This window comes from Staurois parvus, unplaced genomic scaffold (assembly GCF_062004578.1).
Source record: "Staurois parvus isolate SC_StPar_1 unplaced genomic scaffold, SC_StPar_1.0 ptg000352l, whole genome shotgun sequence".
NCBI classification, from domain to species: Eukaryota; Metazoa; Chordata; class Amphibia; order Anura; family Ranidae; genus Staurois; species Staurois parvus.
Genome location: NW_028318148.1, coordinates 3,579,406 through 3,599,589, shown reverse-complemented (window position 1 = coordinate 3,599,589; position 20,184 = coordinate 3,579,406). Strand labels below are relative to the sequence as shown.

The following is a 20,184-nucleotide window of genomic DNA, read 5'->3' as shown; positions in this document are numbered from 1 at the left end:
ACTTATTATTGAAAGTGTATCTATACACACAACTTGATTTGTTAGTTGTGGTTAGAATAAGGAAGGGAAGAGTTAAAACACTTTTTGCTACCTCCTGGTTTGGCTTTTATTCATATCCTGGAGACACAACAGGAAGTGATAGGAAATCTTCCCAAGAGGAGGAGGAATACAGACATTGTCAGCTGTCACCACAACATGTATCCTGACTGGAAGATTCTTGTATTGGTGAAAGCTGGATCACCCATTACTTTCTATCCTGGTCACAGTGGTCATAAGGACAAACAGAAAGGGTCACTCTTCTTAGTGGACTCCCAAAAACAGTAGCTACCTTGCAGGCTTTAATCCTTCTTCATTCTGCCCAAAGTCTAAAAAGGTTTGCTTTAGATACACTGTAATATGTTTAGCTTTCATCATAAAAAGGATGCTGGATAGGTAGATCACAAAAGTAAGTCACATGAAAGAGAAATTCCATTCATTGCTATGCTGTTCATTCACAAGGGATGGTATCACAGATGGTATGGGGGTCTTCATCCTTCAGTTTTACACCTGGGTTATTGGAAATTGAAGTGATCATTGGGTTATGTAAGAAACACTTTGTAGGTGTTTTTGAAGTTTTATGAACTCTGCAATAAAAGTGGTAAGAATTCTTATGCATTTCTAGGTAAACTTTGCATTGATGTGAATTATTAATTTTGGTTACAGCTAGCACTAAGAGGACCTTCTGGTCCAATGGGCCTCACAGGAAGACCAGGACCAATGGTGAGAATATACACCCTTGTGACCTTGTTATATGTTTTGGTCATGGGACTCTGTGACTTACAACTGTGTCATTTCAGGGATCTCCAGGTCCTGCTGGATTAAAGGGGGACTCGGGTGATATAGGACCACAGGTGAAACATTTGTGTTTATTTATTATTATTAGAAGCTTAAGCTTATTTACTAAATATGGAGGTGGAAGGAGGGATGTTTATACACAATTCAGACCTTTAGCCCTGGTTGTCATGTTGCATGACAAGTCGCACCCTGTTGTCGGCAATGGAACCGTTCAAATTGTACTTTTGAAAGTACTTCCTGCACTACTCTTTGCAATGTTAGGTGTGACTTGCATAGACATATGTGCATGAAGTTGCACAGATGTCTTCCAAGTCACACTTGAAGTTTCACTCACATGCAAATTGAAATCATGCGACTTCAAGTTTAGTCGCACGACTTAAAAACAGGACTGGTTTCAACCCAAGCTTACAATGTTTGAATGTAGTGTTTGTCTTTTGTCTCTTAAAACGTATTACTGTTTTCCATGATTGCTGGTAAGTTGAACTTCTTATGCACCTCAGGGGTTTTAACAATGAGATCTCCTGAATAGTATGCTTGTTTCCCTCCAAATGCCATGGCCATTATAAATCAATTATAAATTTATAAACTAAAAGTTAGGGACAGAGACATAAATTACTGTGAGAAAATGTTATCATTAGTGGCAGGGGCATGGACAAAAACTACTGTTGGGGAATCTCACCATTCTAGGAGGATAAAAGACACACTGTAATGAAAAACCACCATTGTGGAGGGGGGCAGAAATGCAAACTTTTGCTGGGGAATCTCAGCATTAGGGAGGAGAGGAGGAGATGCAAACACTGGTAGGTAATCTCACCATTGTGAGAAGGGTAGAGACACAAACTACAGAAAATTTTTGCCATTTTGGGTAGGGCAAAGATGCAGACCACTGCGGGAAAGTCTAACTATTGTGGGAAGAGTGAAGGCACAAACTGCTGGTGGGAAAGCTCACCATTGTAGAACCAGTAGAGATGCAGACTATCAAGGGGAAATTTTACCATTGAGGATGGGGCAAATCCAACCATTAGGGAACGGGTGTAGACTGAAACTACTGCAGGGAAATATCCCCATTGTATGATGGATGTTGACTCAAAGCGCTATTGGGAAATCCAGTCTGAGGCCCACAAGGAAGCAGGCAGGTGATTCAACCCTAGTCCATACTAAAGAATTAGTTTGCTCTGGAGTTGGTCTATAATGCTATGCAGCTACTGTCCACACTTTTGTCAGCTGTAAGGTCTGACAGGCTGTGGCCTGTGCATATATATATATATATATATATATATATATATATATTATGATTATATTTTTATTTTCTTTATTTCTATAGGGTCCTCGTGGCACTCAAGGTACCCCAGGTCCATCAGGGAAGCCTGGACGAAGGGTAAGTGTGCAGATTCTACACAGCAGCCTCATCAATGGCTCAATCCCAGTCTGCCTTGTTTGTGTTGGAATGTGTCTGATGTTGTCCATAGATTATCAGTGTATGGTTAAGATTCTGTTTAGCATGTAAGTACTGTATGACCAACGTCTCAATAAATTGACATCTGTAATAATCTCATATTTTATTGTATGTTTTGGTGGCTGAAGACAATCTTTCAGTAAAATGTTTAGCAGGGCATTTCATTTTTTTTTTTTTTTTTGTCAGTATCCAAAAGATCAATCATAAAATTTCCCAGACTGACACCCATGTTTTTGCACCTTTCAGGGTCGGGCAGGCAGTGATGGTGCTCGTGGGATGCCTGGACAAACTGGACCCAAGGTATGGCTTATCAGGCATGATGGATCTAACAAAGTGACTTTTAAAGTGCTTATGTTTAATGCTAAATTAAAATAATTTAATCTTTCAGGGTGACAGAGGATTTGACGGTCTGGCTGGTTTACCTGGAGAGAAGGGGCACCGTGTAAGTTTATTTTATTCCTACAAAAACATTTTCTAGTGCATAATGCTGGTAATCAGGGGCTTAATATGTAATTGTTGACTACTGACAGGGTGAACCAGGCCCATCTGGACCTCCAGGACCACCAGGAGAGGATGGAGAGAGGGTAAGCTGTTACTGTGTTGTCATGATTCATCCATTCCCTATTTGTAGAAGAATTACCACTTAATGCCTAATGTATATGTGTCTTTACTAAGAACTATAGTTATTTCTACATGCTCACCAATAAGACAGGTTTGAATCTAGTGGCCTACGAGAAGAACCTCCATTTCTTTGTCTGTTACAGCTCAGGGCTAGATACACCTATGGCGACCCATTCTCCTGTTGGGCATGCTTTTCTAACTTGGTGCCTATTGACAATCCACTTGCCCTGGAGTTGGAAGGGTAACCCAGAGGGCTAATACCTGCAAAAAGAACATAGAGAACTGCCATTCCAAAGAAACAATGTGTTCATCAGGAGCTTTGAAAATGAACTTTTGAAACTGATGGATAGAAAATGATAAAGGCAACAGAAAGCAAATATTACCCAGCTGTCCCTCTATACAGCGGTGAGAATATTGGCTGACCTGTAAAGAGCAGATGAGTGCTGAATCCCAGAAAATATGATGATGAACATTTATTAGTTCTGGGTGATGAGACTGACCTGCTATGCCAGGATTACACAACAGATAAATGTAACATATCTCTCTTTCTATAGGGTGATGATGGAGAAGTCGGGCCCAGAGGATTGCCTGGTGAACCTGTAAGTGTTTCAGTTTGTACGATCAAAGAATATCTTCAGAATGTTCTGGGAATGGATGTAGTCAATTAGCAGTTCATATATATATATATATATATATATATATATATATATATATATATATATATATATTGTATAAGTGCATTTAAGGGTTACCCAAGGTGCAATCCCCACCCCAACCTTTTTCCAGTTGTTACACAAGTAGGAAAAGTAAAAACCTTCCATGTAACCTGAGATTATCACCTTGTGTGTAATGTTTAAAAAATACTTTTGTTGAATTAGGTTGAATTGTAAACCCAGAGTAACAATTTTCATCATTGCTCATATGATTCCTATAGCTATAACTCCCAAATTGGCCTCCCACAATTTGTCTCCCATGCCATAAAACCAAAAATCGTGGATATTTTATTTCTCATAATTATGATACAGTAGCTTTTTATGATCTATATTTGTGTGAAGTATGTCTGATGCAAAATTCTTACCAGCAAATTACCTAACACAGAAGGTTGTTTCTATTCTGCCTTCCTTTCTTACATGGCACAGCTAAGGTGAGATTAACATAGGTTAGAGTAGGATATACTACTCTGGAGGTACCTTGGTTATACACAACCATTTTAATTACACTGTAGGACAGAACAGAGCTAACTAAACTTTCACATGCTTACATGCTTACTGTTCTATGATCAAATGACCGACATATTTGCAAATGCAATTAAGAGAAAGGAACAGTAAAGCATAACCACTGTGCTGAACCACTAAGAGCAAGGCAAGTCTTTCATATTTAATAGGTAAATGTACAATTATGATAACAAACATGAACATTCTATAACAAGTCTATTCTCATTAAGCTGATAAAATTTTCTATAAATCTTTAAAAAAAAAAAAACTTAAAGATAACATTGTTTACCTTTTACACGTCCTTGCAAAAGCCAAGGTTACCACTATATTACCAATGCACTGACTACATCTAATATCGCACCTGTTCAATACCACTGATTGTAAACAGATTTCATCAGGGCATATAGAGTAAGATTATTAAGAGCTAATGGAGTCAGATCAGTGAAATCAGGGAGAGGATTCATAGGGCACATCTGCCTCAGAGACCTTCACATTTTTGTAGATGACAGCTGATGTGCTGAGAAGACTGGAAAGAGCACTGGAGCAGCACTTCTCTGAGTTGAAGCAGACTCTGAAGTAGAAAGAGGAGGTAAGAAGGCGCTTCTAAGTGCAGCATATCTGGATATATCAGGATATACTGCACTTAGAAACACCTTCTTGCCTCCTTCACTTCCTAGATCAGTGAAATCACCCACTGTTTAGTATACATAAATGCATGGGCCAAACTGGTGACAGATTTTCACAGTTTTTTTTGTGTTTTACAGGGACCACGAGGACTACTGGGACCAAAAGGGCCTCCAGGCCCCCCTGGACCTCATGTAAGTTTGCTTACCAGGCGACAGAACTGAGGAAGGGCAGACTGTGTGCGTTACACATTCCATGCTACTGTATCTGCAGTAATCCATCTTCCCTATCATTCCGTACATAGCGGCACAGCAGCAGCGACGTTTATTATGCCCAAACCAGGGAATTGCTGTACAATTTCTGCCCATATTAAAGTGTTGTGACTAGTAGCAGCACAAGCTGGTGATCGGAGCCCCACAAACACATTTGTTATGCTGATAGTGTTGAAGAGAAAATAAGCATTTGGAGCTTTGGGCTCTGCAGTGTTGTTTAATAAGTGTATACAAAGAATTCTTATCCCATCAGACTGTTCATGCACATCCGGGTTTCTTCCTGCTGGGATGACAGCTCCGATACAAGCATCCTTCTGTGCATCTGAATGATGAAAACTGCAGCAAAGAACTGTCCAGCTGTTGTTCGTGTTCTTTGTGAGAATAAAACGTAAACCTGATTGGTTGTACTAGAAAAAGCCTCTGGTTTTGCCCTACTTTTGATAAGAATGTGCATAGGAGGCCTAAAAAATGAATTTTCTGAGATGCTTATTAAAATGACAAAGCTTAACAACAAACACTTCTATAAATTGGATGCTGTCATTGCATGCAGAGATGTTGTACGTTTAACATGAAACATTTTCAAAGTGACCACTAGCGCATCGTTCAATTTCCATAGGCTAGCTGCATTCTATAATAATGTGGACTGAGGGTTGTTACAGAGCCTGCATAATTACTGTCTCAGCCGCTGATTAAGCCACCTATTGAAATAAATTAGAACATGTGGCTGTATGCGGTCGAGCGCCTAGGGGTTGCATGAAGCACACACACGAGAGTATGTTCCAAATGCTAACAGTTTGCGTTCTGAGCATATGTCCGTGTGTGCTCAGGTGCGTTACGCAACCCAGGGCTCAAAACCGCATGCAAAGGCACCTTCTAATTCATCTCAATGGGCAGCTGAACATGGTGGCTGCGGGCCCCGGAAGTGTAGTTACACAGTTGCTGCATGCTCCCTGTATTGCAGTCTACATAAAGCATAAACAGAAAACTGTCACTATGCCGCTGTTTTTGATTTCTTTCTGATAATGCTGGTTTTTTTGCTGTCCTTATTTTTTTACTACAATACCTTACGAACAATAGGAAATCTAAAATGTTACAGCAGTCACTACAAGAGGAGGTGAGGGAAAGCTTCTAATGGGATGTCTGTATAGTGAGCACTATCTAAAAGACATTTTCCCTCACTATGTAAGGATTTTCCCTCACTTCCTGCTCTCCAGGACAGGATTGGGAAGAATGCTTCCCAAAGGGAACCTGACAGGAGTTTTATCCATTCCTCACTCTATCCATAAACTTAAAAATATTTTGGCTAAAGATATATGTTTTCATTACTGGATTTCAGTTTCCATGTTTTTTAGAGTTATGGTGAATCCAAACTGCAGCTACACTGGCAAATATAGCAGATTTTTACAGGCACTATATACTAAACATGAAATGTCATAATCTGTAGGTTTTGTGTGACATTGTTACTGAATCTGAAGTTATGTCATCACTTTTTTCCAGGGTGTGCCAGGAATGGATGGACCAGTTGGCCCCAAGGGCAGTGTGGTAAGTGTCGTATGGCTATGATATCATCTTGGGAGATGATGAAATACACAATAATACTGAAGATTCACTGACTTAGAAACCTTTTTACAGAGCGCTGGTCTGCAAGGCCGAAGGTTGGGTGACTGTGATGGGGGGCAGGTACAATGGGCAGAGACAATAATGAGCATAGTCTATATAAATGTGTATAACATGCAGGAAAAAGAGCAAAATAGATTTATATATAATAGATTATATTTTTTGTTAGAAAATGTTCCAGTACAAAAGTTTTCATAAAATATCTGCGCTTCAAAGAAATAATCAGAAGACGTTTGTGGTTTTCTGTGGTGTTGTAGACATATTAATGATGATTGTTTATGATGACCTTTGTCCCATATTCATTCAGGGACCTCAAGGTGAACCAGGACCACCAGGCCAGCAGGGAAACCCAGGTGCACAGGTGAGTCTAATCTTCATTTTTTTTTTTCAAATTTTTTTTATTGGAAATTTTTCAATGTTACACACAAAGTAGCAGTACAAAATCAACAGGAAATTAAAACAAAAAACAAATACCCAAAATCATACAAAAAAGCAGCCCCAGCCATTTAAATTAAACAATGCCTGTCATGTAGCAAGAACAAGCAGCACAAAAAATAAGAAATAATCCCATGACCTGTTAAGTGCAATCCTCACTTAATGCATACCCTGCCCTCCACAACCCATCAATACATAAAGATAGTAAAATGGCTTAAAAAAGGCAACTATTTCAATGATTTACAGAGAACACCATATATCAGGAAAGGGTCCACGGACCCCACTATCAACCCAGCATCCCAAAGCAGAATATACAAAAACGAGTGGGTGAAATCATACAATGTTGTTTCTAGGAATTGTTAAAGATGTTTCCTCTCAATCTGAGACCGTAGTGGTAGAGGAGAGCCACCCACCCCACACTTTATTTCATTAACTGAATGATTTGCTATTGGCATAGGTAGCCTTGTACAGGGGGACAACCTTATTAACCAGAGACTTCCAGGCCACTAATGTTGGTGCTGATGTTTTCTTCCATGATAGGGCTATCAGTTTCATAGCATAGAACAATAGCAGTGTGCGTATCACATTTGTAGAGGCCAGAGAATCTACCAAATCAAGAGACATACCTCAAGTGGGGGGGATGGGAATAGATGTTACTGAGGTAATGCAATTGAGAACCTGTCACCAATACTGTTGAATATCAGGGCAGTTCCAAAATATGTGCATATAGTCAGCATGAGGCATAGAGGTGAGGCTAATCTTTAAAAAAAATTAAATCAAATACTATTAGCTTAAAGGGTAAGTTCACCTTTTGCTAAAAAATAATGAATTCAAATTTTTTTGCAGGTAAAAAAATGTGCATTTATTATTTTATATTGCAGTAGCCTGTAAACCATTTTACCAGCGATCAACAGATCGTTGGTGCCATGCAGGTCTTCTGCAGATCTGTCAGTATATCTGCTTGCCCGTTCGGGATGTACCAAAAAGCAGATATACTGACAGGAAGAATCTAGGAAGAATCTATGAACCTTCTCCTCCTTCGAGGCTCACTGCATCCGGCTCTTCTCACCCACCCCCCTAAGGATCGCAGTGATCTACAGGCCCCCCGGATCCATAGCCCGCTTCCTGGATGACTTCGCCGCCTGGCTTCCCTTCTTCCTCTCCTCTGAGCTACCGACCATCATCCTCGGGGACTTCAACATCCCCATCAATGACAACACCCCAGCTACTTCCCAACTCCTCCACCTAACCTCCTCCTTCACACTCACACAATACACTCAATCCTCCACCCACATCAATGGGAACACCCTGGACCTCGTCTTCTCCCACCTCTGTACCCTTAACCACTTCACTAACACCCCCTTCCCTCTCTCCGACCACCACCTCCTCACGTTCTCCACCTCCCCTTCCCCCAACTTCCCCCCCCCAGTGCGCCAAACCATCACCAGCCGCAACCTCCGCAACCTGCACCCGGCCCCCCTCCACTCGGCTGCCGACCGCTTACACGACAGCATCCTTCCACTGTCATGTCCTGACCTAGCCACTAACACGTACAACGACTCACTATCAGCTACCCTAGACTCTCTGGCACCCCTAACCACACGCAACATCAAACCCAGACCGCCCCAACCATGGCAGAACGACCACACTAAATGCCTCAAACGTCGCAGCCGTGCGCTGGAGAGACTATGGCGCAAAACCAGGTCCCCTCATGCATTCTCCCTCTACAAATCTGCCTTCCTCACCTACACCTCCTCCCTCCACGCCGCCAAGCAGGCCTACTTTGTTAACCTGATTAACACCCTCTCCACCTGCCCTCGCCGACTCTTCTCCACCTTCAACTCCCTGCTCTCTCCCCCCCCTCCTCCACTTAGTACCTCACTCACCGCCCACGAAATTGCCACTCATCTCCACAAAAAGATTGACGCAATCCGCAAGGACATAGTCAACTTGCAATCTACCTCCCCATCTAGCCTCCCCCCTTCCATCACCCCCTCATCTCTCCCCTCCTCTGACCTCGCAACGGCACTGCCCCCCACCACACCCAAGGCCCTGCCTACCGTAACCCCCCCATCACTGCACTCCTTCAGCCCTACTACCACTGAGGAAGTCAGCAGAGTCTTCTCAGAAGCCCGCCTCACTACCTGCCCCCTGGACCCTATCCCCTCTCAACTCCTCCGGTCACCCCCCTCTTCCCTCATCCGCTCCCTCACCCACATCTTTAATCTCTCCCTCTCTACTGGTGTCTTCCCCTCCCCCCTAAAACATGCGCACATCACCCCCATACTCAAAAAGCCCTCCCTGGACCCCACTGACCTCAACAACCTCAGACCAATTTCCCTGCTGCCACTCACTTCCAAGCTCCTTGAGCGCTTGGTCTTCGATCGCCTAAGCGCCCACCTGACTGACAGCAACCTCCTTGACCCACTACAGTCCGGCTTCCGTCCCCTACACTCCACCGAAACTGCCCTCCTCAAAATCACCAACGATCTACTAACCGCCAAAGCCAAAGGCGACTACTCTGTCCTCCTCCTCCTAGACCTCTCCGCGGCCTTTGACACAGTCGACCACCCCCTCCTCCTTAATAAACTACTCTCCCTTGGCATCAGAGACACCGCTCTCTCCTGGTTCTCGTCCTATCTATCCCAACGCTCCTTCAGCGTTTCCTACAACGGTGCCACCTCCTCCTCACTCCCCCTCTCTGTTGGGGTCCCCCAGGGCTCTGTCCTTGGACCCCTTCTCTTCTCCATCTACACCTCCTCCCTTGGCAAACTCATACACTCCCACGGCTTCAATTACCACCTCTATGCCGATGATACTCAAATCTACCTATCCACCCCTCACCTCACCCCCACATTCTCCGCCCGCATCACTCACCTCCTAAACGACATCTCTGACTGGATGTCGCTCCATTTCCTCAAACTCACCCTCTCCAAAACCGAGCTTCTCATCTTCCCCCCAGCCCGCGCCCCCCCCCCCCATCCTTTCCATCACTACCAACAACACCACCATCAATCCCGCCCAGCAAGCCAAAGTCCTTGGCGTCATTCTGGACTCAAACCTTTCCTTTCAACCTCATATCAAATCTCTCACAAACACATGCAGACTCCACCTCTGCAATATCGCCAAGATACGCTCCTTCCTTACCCCAGACACCACTAAACTACTAGTACACTCCCTGATTATCTCACGCCTGGACTACTGCAACTCCCTCCTCACCGGCCTACCCCAGTGCAGGCTCTCCCCGCTTCAGACCATCCTGAACTCAGCGGCCAGACTCATCCACCTCACCAGCCGCTCCACCTCTGCCACCCCCCTCTGCCTCTCCCTCCACTGGCTCCCCATTGCCCAACGCATTAAATTTAAATTGCTCACCCTGACCTATAAGGCCATTCACAACACTGCCCCTAACTACCTCACCGACCTGATTCCCAGGTACCACCCTACCCGTACCCTTCGCTCTTCACAGGACCTCTTTCTATCTTGCTCCCTGGTCTCCTCCTCCCACGCACGACTGCAAGACTTCTCCAGGTCCTCCCCCATCCTCTGGAACTCACTACCCCAATCCATCAGACTGTCACCTTCCCTCCTCACCTTCAGGCGCTCCCTGAAAACCCACCTCTTCAGGGAAGCCTACCCCACCCTCACCTAACAGCCGCTGCCCTTCCCTCCTCCTACCACTCCATCCCCCACAGCCGTTTCCTCCTGTGCCTCTACCCCCTCCCTCCTAGATTGTATGCTCGAAAGAGTAGGGCCCTCTAACCCCTCGTGTGCTGTTTGATGTTACTGTTCTGTTTCATGTATTGTCCCCCCTCTATTGTACAGCGCTGAGCAAACCCTTTGGCGCTATATAAACTCGATAAATAAATAAATAAATAAATAAATAAATAAATGAACTACCAGGGTGCTCCACAGCTCCGTGGTAGTTCATTGAGAACTACAAACCGACAGCTGCTTAGGTTGTCGGGACTTGTAGTTTCTCATTCACAGAGGATGTTTTTTTTTGTGACAGCTAGCAGGAGGAGAAGATTCCCTGCTAGCTGTCAAAGCAGGGAAGCAGGGGCCAGTCTATTCATAACATGTTATATGTTACACCCTGAATATGGGTGTATTATGTAATGAAAGGTGAACTTATCCTTTAAGAGCTACCAATAAGTGGCAACACGCATTTTTAACTGTATTCACCTGGTGTCAGCCATGGTGCCTTACATACCAGTATTGAAGGGGGAACACAATACACATTCTTGGAGTGACTGATAGAAATCACTTGAGTCTATAGATTATTGTTTATTTTGCTGCATTCAGGTGACGGATGCCTACAGCATATGAACCTGAACGCTTTGACCTATTGCCATCAATGGCTGCTACTGACACCCCTCTATCAGAAAACTGATGTCATGAGTGCCAAGAATTTGGCTGTAATGTTTAAAGGATGCCTTTCAGTGCTGCATTACAGGTCGACTTTAATATATACTTTCCTACATGTGACTCTGGCGGTCCTTGTGCCCTGCTCATTGTCACCTTGATGCTGTCAGAAAGATTTGTATCCCATCAGTAATTCCTCTGGAGTCTCAGATTTTATTTATGAAGTGCCCAGATGGTGTGGGGTAAATGTGTAACTCCCGCTAGGCTGCCATCTTGAGTGTTGAACACCTGGCGACCTTTTGTCTAAGCCTGAATTTTAAAAGGAACTAACAAGTCAATGAAAATAATTTTACAGTGTTGCAGCTGGTACAAGAAGGCTGCAGTGATCTTACTGAGTTCACAAACTGAGTGAATTGGAGAGAACCAATAATTTGTCTGTGTGTATATTTGCCAGGTTTTCCTGTGCTGAATACTCGATTCTCTGTACTGAATAATGGTATGACCTAATGAAGATGGTCTTGACACTACCATTCTAATGATAGTATAAACATTAGGTATCTGTGCCATTTACAAATAATCAAGGAGGAAGATTGCACTTTCCAGGTACTGATAATGCTAAAGAAAACCAAAATATTATGTAAAAGCAACAAAAGAGCATCAGCTGCAAACAAAACCCGAATGTCAAAACAACGTTGTCAACATACTGATCGATGTTAAATTAGTTAGACATTTGAAGAAAAGTACTAAAGATTTTTCTTTTGCCACACAGGGTCTTCCAGGTCCACAGGGCGCCATCGGTCCACCAGGAGAGAAGGTAATAGGACATGGGGCAGCTGTTGTGTACTTAAAGTAATACACAGTAATATACACTCCATCTGCTTCTGCATTGTTTGCTCCGAGCCTGTCATCGTCCCCTCTTCTGCGGTATTAGTGTTTAGCAGAGAATGTACGCCTCTCCAATTAGGGATGACATGTTTACATTAATCCTATACATTAGTACAATGGTGTAGACTTTTCATGGTTCCATTAAACTCGCAGTAAATCACAAGACATACATGTCATGTAAAATGACACGCTCTGCAGTTTTACATCTTTTAAGCATCAAAAAATACACAACTAACCTAGATCGCTGTTATAAAATGAATGCATGACCAAACTGTGAGGACCAAAGTCTTGTGCACAGATAAAGAGTAAAGTTATTAGTCTGTAACTCACAGGACATTATTACTATAAGGCATCAATTTAGCATGGGGTTTACTGCTCACAATCTATTGGCTCACTGCAGAGTACACCAATTTTTGTCTTACTTATTTAAGTGAATTGTATACAGAGTAATATGTCAGACTCAGCTGTCTTATCTGTGCCCATGCTTAAAGAAAAAAAATATTATATATCTTTGCAAATTGCTAATTGCTGTCAATATACATGCTTAGAAGAGGGGGAGCAGAATGATGACCTCAGCAGTGTACTGCTCCTTCACTTTCTAACCATAGTTGGGGGGGGGCAGGTTAGTGATTATGCTGTATTGCTTTTCAGTAGTACAGAAAATTGGGGTGTCAGGATCACAAGACTGAAAACATTATATTACAAATCCTGGCACAGGTAAAATAGTTCAGGAACATGTATATCAGCTGTGTCTGAAGTTCTACTTTAGTGACTTCTGAGATATTTAAGGCTTGTGTGGGTTGGGTATAACATGAAAACAGGAGACTTTCTATAGGTCAAACTAAGTTTGAATGTCATTGTATAGGTCTGCTAGGCAGGAAGCTAAGCCTAGTAGACCTGTACTACCATGGCAAATTTGTAACACATAATATAAAAGAAACAAGGGTTATAAAACAAACTATAAATGAGCAAATGTGATCAACTTGTTATTAATTAAGGAAGATAACAAAAAAAACTTTGATTCCTTTACAGGCCTGTGTCAACAGCTTTTTTTTGTGTCAGAAGGGTTTTGCACTCCAATACAAGTCTATGGAAATTCAAAACCCAGCTGTAACATGTCAGATCCAGGTCAGAAAGAGGCCAACTGCAGGTCATCACACCTGTCAATGAATCCTGAATGATCTCTGAAGCATCTTCAATGGATTTCATGCTATTGCTTTGACATAAACCCAAAGGCCTTTGAGCTGTTAAAGAAATCTGCAAACTTTCATGATTTGGCTATTTCATTGAGTCCCACAAACCACAACAAAATCACACTGGGAAAGGGTGGGGGGTGATAATCTGCATACTGGCACTTCAGAACATTTACTTTACTTACAACCCCCAAGTAGGGCATTGGGGGATTTACAGTTCAGAAGTCTGGAAAATAACTCTAATAAATGTCTAATCTTCTTTGCTGCTTTCAGGGTCCACTAGGAAAACCTGGACTTCCTGGTATGCCTGGTGCTGACGGTCCAGCTGTAAGTATACAGCTCAATTTTTCTTTTACATCATACAGAAGTTATTCTTTATAGATGCTTGGTCATACATATGTAGATTATCCGCAGAGAAGGTTGTTATAGACCAGACTGGCCTGTGTAGAAACTTTCCAGACTGACAGATTGTTGTCAAAATACTGGAACTGTCAGGTTGGAAGACGCAGTCATTGTCATGTCTCTCGAACTACTTTCTTTCATCTCCACATGATATGGACAGGCGGCACCCACTGGGTCCACATCTGTCAGCTATGTTGTTGCAGATGGGCAAATTTCTTGTAGATCGATTGTCTGCTGCAAAGATGGAGAAAGATCAAGAAGCTCAATGTGCAGGTGCATGAACTGTTTAACCAGCTAACCAGTCAAAGGATAAATACGAGAGCTGCCATTGCTGGTTGGATTTCCAAAAGTGCAGCTTTTGATGTTGTTATCCTGCCTTTAATGCTTAAGTGTCACAAAGCTGGAGCAAGCAAACAACACAGGAGTTAAGAGCGCTGGGCCGTGGAGGGGGAGGGAGCGGCTGGCTCAGGCTCTCAGTGGATCGCTGAGAGGCTGAGCTAGGTACCACTCCAGAGTCTGGGGTGGATCCTGACTTTAAAGTCGGGATCATTCCCCAGCCTGGACTGGCTGAGTGACGTCAGCCAACAGCAGGCTTCAGCCTGCTGTCAGCTGAAAGCGAGTCACAGGTGTGCAGAATGAACTGCACTCCTGTGATCCACAGGAGAAGTATAGCCAAGAGAGCTTTGGCTGTACTTCTCCTTTAATGTCTAACCTCACCCAAAATAATCTATTTAACTTTGGAAGAAACAGGGAAGGGTCAGGGTCTCTTTCATGACAGGAAGTGTTGGGAATAACTCTTAAAAGAGACATATGAAAAAAAATTCTGTTTTTTTATAGCTGTTTTTCTGTCCTAGTGACCCCCCCCCCCCATTTTTTGTACTGATGTCACAGAGACAGGAAGTAAGGTAAAATCTCCAAAATGGGCTCATAGACAGAAGTAAAAACCTGACAAAAAATGTTAACTCTTCCCTATTCTGTTCTATTTTTAAGTTGAATAAAAGAACATTTTGGCTGGAGTTAGGCTTTAAGACCTTTCAAGCTTTACTTCCCGCAGCTTGGAGGATGACAGTCCTGGAGCTTGCACCATTCAAACCCAATTGTACATTTAGTGAGTATACACACTTGAGGCACCGCTCCAAGCCACACAGCACAAAAGTTACCTTGCTGGTACACAGAAAGTGGGAGTCGGCATCTGAATACTAATCCAGAAGCATAGGTAATCAAAGAAGATGGACGCTGCTCAAACCAGCCCGGTCAGGTTGGGATGTATGTGATATGTGTATGTGATCACATACATCCTGGCCTGACTGGGCTGGTTTGAGCGGCATCCAGCTTTTCTGATGACCAATTGGACATTCAGTTTAAATTGGCTAAATACTTTCCAGGTTCATCAAATTAAAGGAGTTAAATGTCTTACAGTTTGTTTACTTTAGAAAGCAGCCACAGTGTGAGTAGAAAAGCCTGTGTCCTGCCAGCATGTTGCAGAGTTGGACTTTTGCTCTCTGTGGGAAAGAAGAGGCCACACTGCACTTTTTCATTGACACACCCCCTGCTGAGTTTTGCCCAAAGCTCTGCAATCAGCAAGGTGCATGCTCCCTGCTGATTAGAGATCTGGTTCAGACTCAGCAGAGTGTGTGTTAGGACCTTTACAACTGAATCACTACTTCCCCACAAGAGCAAACGCCCCACTATGCAGCGTGCTGGCTGGACACAGGCTTTTCTATGCAGGCTTTGACTTCTTTAGAAAACAAACAAACTAAGTCTTTGCATGTCTTTTGTTTTAATGCACCTGTAATGTAATTGCCAATTTAAACTGAAAGTCCAATTAGGCTTTAAGAAGGTAAATCGGCAATGGTGGTTCTTCTGTATCTGTTCAGAAAAGTTTCTTTTAAGCAGTTGTTTCATCGGTGAGAAGGTGTGTAATGAGAGGGATCTCTTTATACAAAGGCTGCAGTCCGCTCCACCAACACATGGAACACTGAAGGCAAAAATGCGTCAGATGAAAGCCATTTTTTGTTCCAAAAACAGAAATGCTCCAGGATGTGTTTAAAAAGATCTGCAAAATTGTGACTTTTCATTTGACTGCACCTTCACTCAATTTTCCTGGGTTTTGGCAGCTTTCCTCTGGTTTTTAAAAGTTTGATGTATGGAATCAAGCTGTGATGAAAAGTATACAGGCTGATGAAAGATAAAATGGCAAAATTCAGGAAAACCTATTGAAAAACAAAAAACTAAGTTGAATGCCATAGTCTGATGAGTCCCCACTCGTTCCTCTAGTCTTTACCTAACTTTGTTGGCTGTCAGTGCTCCTCTTAGTAGAAACATGAATGTCTAGTCACTAACTTTTCACCCATCACCATTTAATTATCTAAATATCAGCCATATATCCTAAGGATTGCTAGATTTTCTATCATTTACTTATAATGCCACCCTGCCATTTCTTTATTTAACAAAAATTAGTGAAGCGCTGTTATTGTCAAAATTAAATGCTAAAGTGCCTATTATGCCTATCAAATGGTGCTGCGTGAAAAAAAGCTCATATATATATATATATATATATATATATATATATATATATATATATACACTTCCGTGCAAATTAAACAATCTTAAAGTGAAATGAAAATACACATCAGTGCAAATTTTGAACAAAAGTGGAATGAGAATGATAAAAATACCATGTGTATATATAAGATTCAATCACAATATTCCATCATATAACTGTGCATCACATAAATATAAAACCACCATCTGTGAATAATCAAAAATAAGAATAGAAAAAAGTCCATGCAAGTGAAAACTTCGTGAGAAAGTGATCTTCACTTCTAGTGCACAAATCCTCAAATGGCAGCAGTGCCTGCTCACCTCCCCACACTGACCCGCACAGGGCCAAAAAGCTATTACTCTTCTCTGTACCAGGTCCTTGTATATGGATAGCTCATCCAGGGATCACAAGGGAATTAGAGACTTCTCTGTTCCACTCCACCTCCACTCAGTAATATACAAGACACAAGAGAGATCCTTCCATAGTGTAATAGGTTTAGTAAAGCCAGCATGGAAAGCAAAGATTACACTCACATATAGTTCTTGTCACATCAGCGTTTTGCCCCATCCCATGGGTGTATTGCATGAAACCAGGGGAAAACCAATATGGCCGCTGCGTCTGGACGTGCGTCACCACGTGACCGGAAGTGACGTTACTTGAAAGCGAAACCAGGCACTGCTGCCATTTGAGGATTTGTGCACACATGGTATTTTTATCATTCTCATTCCACTTTTGTTCAAAATTTGCACTGATGTGTATTTTCATTTCACTTTAAGATTGTTTAATTTGCACGGAAGTGTATATATATATATATATATATATATATATATATATATATATATATATATATATATATATATATGAGCTTTTTTTCACGGAGCACCATTTGATAGGCATAATAGGCACTTTAGCATTTAATTTTGACAATAACACCGCTTCACTAATTTTTGTTAAATATTGATTACTTATTGGTTTAATCGAGTGACAGCAGCTACCATATAGGGATAGTATTGGGAAATCTTTCTATATAAAGCGCAGGAGGATACTTCCATTTAACCCTGCCATTTCTAAAGTGTCAGGCTGTAAGGCGGGGTTTACCAGCACCGGGTGTATTGCGTTGAGTTAACATTTTTTTGCATGTTAATGTGCGATGTGTGAAGCCAGTTCATTTCAAATTAATGGGGTAACATGTTAAAAAAATAAAACAGGCAATAAACATTTTGGCAACACAATGCAGCACATGCAGTAGTACAATACTGTCCGGTATGGTGTACTGCAATGCATGTACCGGTACATTGGATTTGTGTTGCCTCTTTGTGTAAAAATGAATGGCATAACATCATACGTTACATGAATCGCAGCAACATGAGCATTACTGCAACATACCACAGTGTTAAAGTGTCTACCAAACAGCCTGCCTGTGCTAATAACAGACACTTGAGAAACTATCCTATAACAATGATGTTGTCAGGATTACATGAAAGAAAGCTAAAAGCTTTATTAATTGCCACTTTTACCCTGACCAAGTGTCAGTTAACAGTCCTGAGCTCAGGTAGAAGTTGGTAAGCCTTGATGGGGGTCTTACAGCTTGACTCTGAATTGACATGTCTGCTCAGTCAGGAAGAGAATCCAAGTTAATAACAATGCAACATCCTATCCCTGAGAGGTAAGCCTGCACCATATAACTGAGGATATTCAGATTCTTATAACTGCCCATTTGTTACAGGTTCTCTTTAGGACAAGTACAGGCATTGAGGCAGTGGCATTGTCACACTACAGAGCTCATGGTATTCCTAGGGCCAGTATTTGGATTATATGGGATACATTTGCATGTTTATAGCTATGGTCACCTCAGTAAAGTTGTGACCATCCTTCCTCTAGGTCAGGGGTCTCCATGCTGTTGTAGTACTACAAGTCCCATCATGCCTCTGGGAGTCTTGCCTGTGGCTGTCCTGCACGGCCTCATGGGACTTGCAGTTCTTCAACACCTGGAGGGCCATAGTTTGGAGACTCCTGCTCTAGGTAATTGTTTTCCATGATTTATTTGGGCAAGACCCCAAATTAATTAGGATCCATTATCTATAATGATTCCTAAGATTCCCTGCAGTCAAATTCCTTCTTTGTTTCCTATACATTGGTGATCAGATTACAGGTGGTGTGTTTAATCTTTCTCAACCTTTCTTAATTCCCAACAAAAAAACCTTAGGAACTACAGTGGGTATAGAAAAGAATCACCACCCTTTAAAATAATCACATTTTGTTTCTTTGCAGCCTGAAATGAAGCCTGACACGGTTTTGTTTTATGTAGCGGTTTACTCAGTGCAACTTATAACATCAACATGTCAGAAAAAATATACAAATTTCAAAAACAGAATCACTGAGACTAGGTTCACACTTGTGCGGTGCGGGACAGCGCATGTGATTCACACGGGAATCACATTACATTCCTGTGCACATCACATATGATTTTGTGAGGCTCAAATCGCATTTCATCTGCACCAAAATGGTTCCGGACCCTTTTTTTGTCCGTACCTGATTCGCATCGGCATTGCACTTCTGGCAATCGCACTTTGTTTTACAATCAGTTTCAGGACAACGCACAGGATTCCCACATCGGTGTGAACCAGGACTGAGTTGGAAAAAGGATCACACCCCCCCCCCCCGCTCCTAAAAATGACTTGTAAACTCAATCAGGTGTAGCTAATCACCCTCTCAATGGCACACAAAGCAATTTTACTTTCAGCTGTGATCATCTGTGACCATATTGATTAGCTCAGCATGAAAAGAGCTTTCCTGGGGCATTTCAGTCCCAGTAGTGCAACTGAAGCAAACAATCAACTACTGGGGGCAAAGCACTGTCAAAAGATCTCTGGGATAAAGTTGTGGACAGGCACAAGTCAGGAGATGGATCCAAACAATTGTAAAAGGCTTTATCAATGCCTAGAAGCACAGTGAAGTCTATTATTAAGAAGTGGAAGATATTTGTTACAACACAGACCCTTCCTGGATCAGGATGTCGCTCCAAACTGGATGAAAGAGCCAGGAGGAAACTGGTCAGAGAGGCTACCAAGCAGCCTACAGCAACTCTAAAGCAGTTGTAGGAATTTATGACAAAGAGTGGTCATTGTGTGCATGCTGCAACAAGATCACATATTCTTCACAAATGTGGCTTGTATGGGAGGGTTGCAAGAAAAAAGCCACTCCTCAAGAAAGGCCACATTCAGTCAGGACTGAGCTTTGCCAAAACGCAACTTGAAGATTCTGAGGCCACATGAAAAAAAGGTATTATGGTCAGATGAGACTAAAATTCAATTATTTGCCCTGAACACCAAACAATATGTGTGGTGGAAATCCAGTACAGCTCATCATCCAAATAACACCATTCCTACAGTAAAGCATGGAGGTGGTAATATTCTGGAATGTTTCTCTGCAGCAGGGACTGGAGCACTTGTCAGGATAGAAGGAAAAATGGATGGGGCAAAATACTGTCAAATTATTGTGGAAAATCTACTGCCCTCTGCCAGAAAGTTGTCAATGGGAAGAAATTTACCTTCCAACATGACATTGACCCAAAGCACACAGGAAAAATGACCACACAGTGGTTGTAGGAGAAAAAAGTGAATGTCTTTGCATGGTCTAGTCCAGGGGTAGGCAATCTGCGGCTCTCCAGCTGTTGCAGGACTGCAAGTTCCATCATGCCTTTGCAAGTCATAGCTGTAAC

At 42.3% G+C, this 20,184-nt stretch overlaps 1 protein-coding gene across 2 annotated transcripts in view; it reads left to right on the top strand.

Annotated features, from left to right (window-relative positions):
- The window catches only part of COL5A1 (collagen type V alpha 1 chain), a 298,677-nt gene that overhangs the window by 149,356 nt on the left and 129,137 nt on the right, over positions 1-20,184 (top strand). For both annotated transcript variants that reach the window (XM_089684686.1, XM_089684685.1), the window contains exons 14-25: positions 703-759; positions 837-890; positions 2,159-2,212; positions 2,537-2,590; positions 2,679-2,732; positions 2,821-2,874; positions 3,466-3,510; positions 4,890-4,943; positions 6,519-6,563; positions 6,946-6,999; positions 12,208-12,252; positions 13,790-13,843. In XM_089684686.1, coding sequence (XP_089540812.1) covers positions 703-759; positions 837-890; positions 2,159-2,212; positions 2,537-2,590; positions 2,679-2,732; positions 2,821-2,874; positions 3,466-3,510; positions 4,890-4,943; positions 6,519-6,563; positions 6,946-6,999; positions 12,208-12,252; positions 13,790-13,843 — 624 coding nt within the window. The remainder of the gene's footprint in view (positions 1-702; positions 760-836; positions 891-2,158; positions 2,213-2,536; positions 2,591-2,678; positions 2,733-2,820; positions 2,875-3,465; positions 3,511-4,889; positions 4,944-6,518; positions 6,564-6,945; positions 7,000-12,207; positions 12,253-13,789; positions 13,844-20,184) is intronic.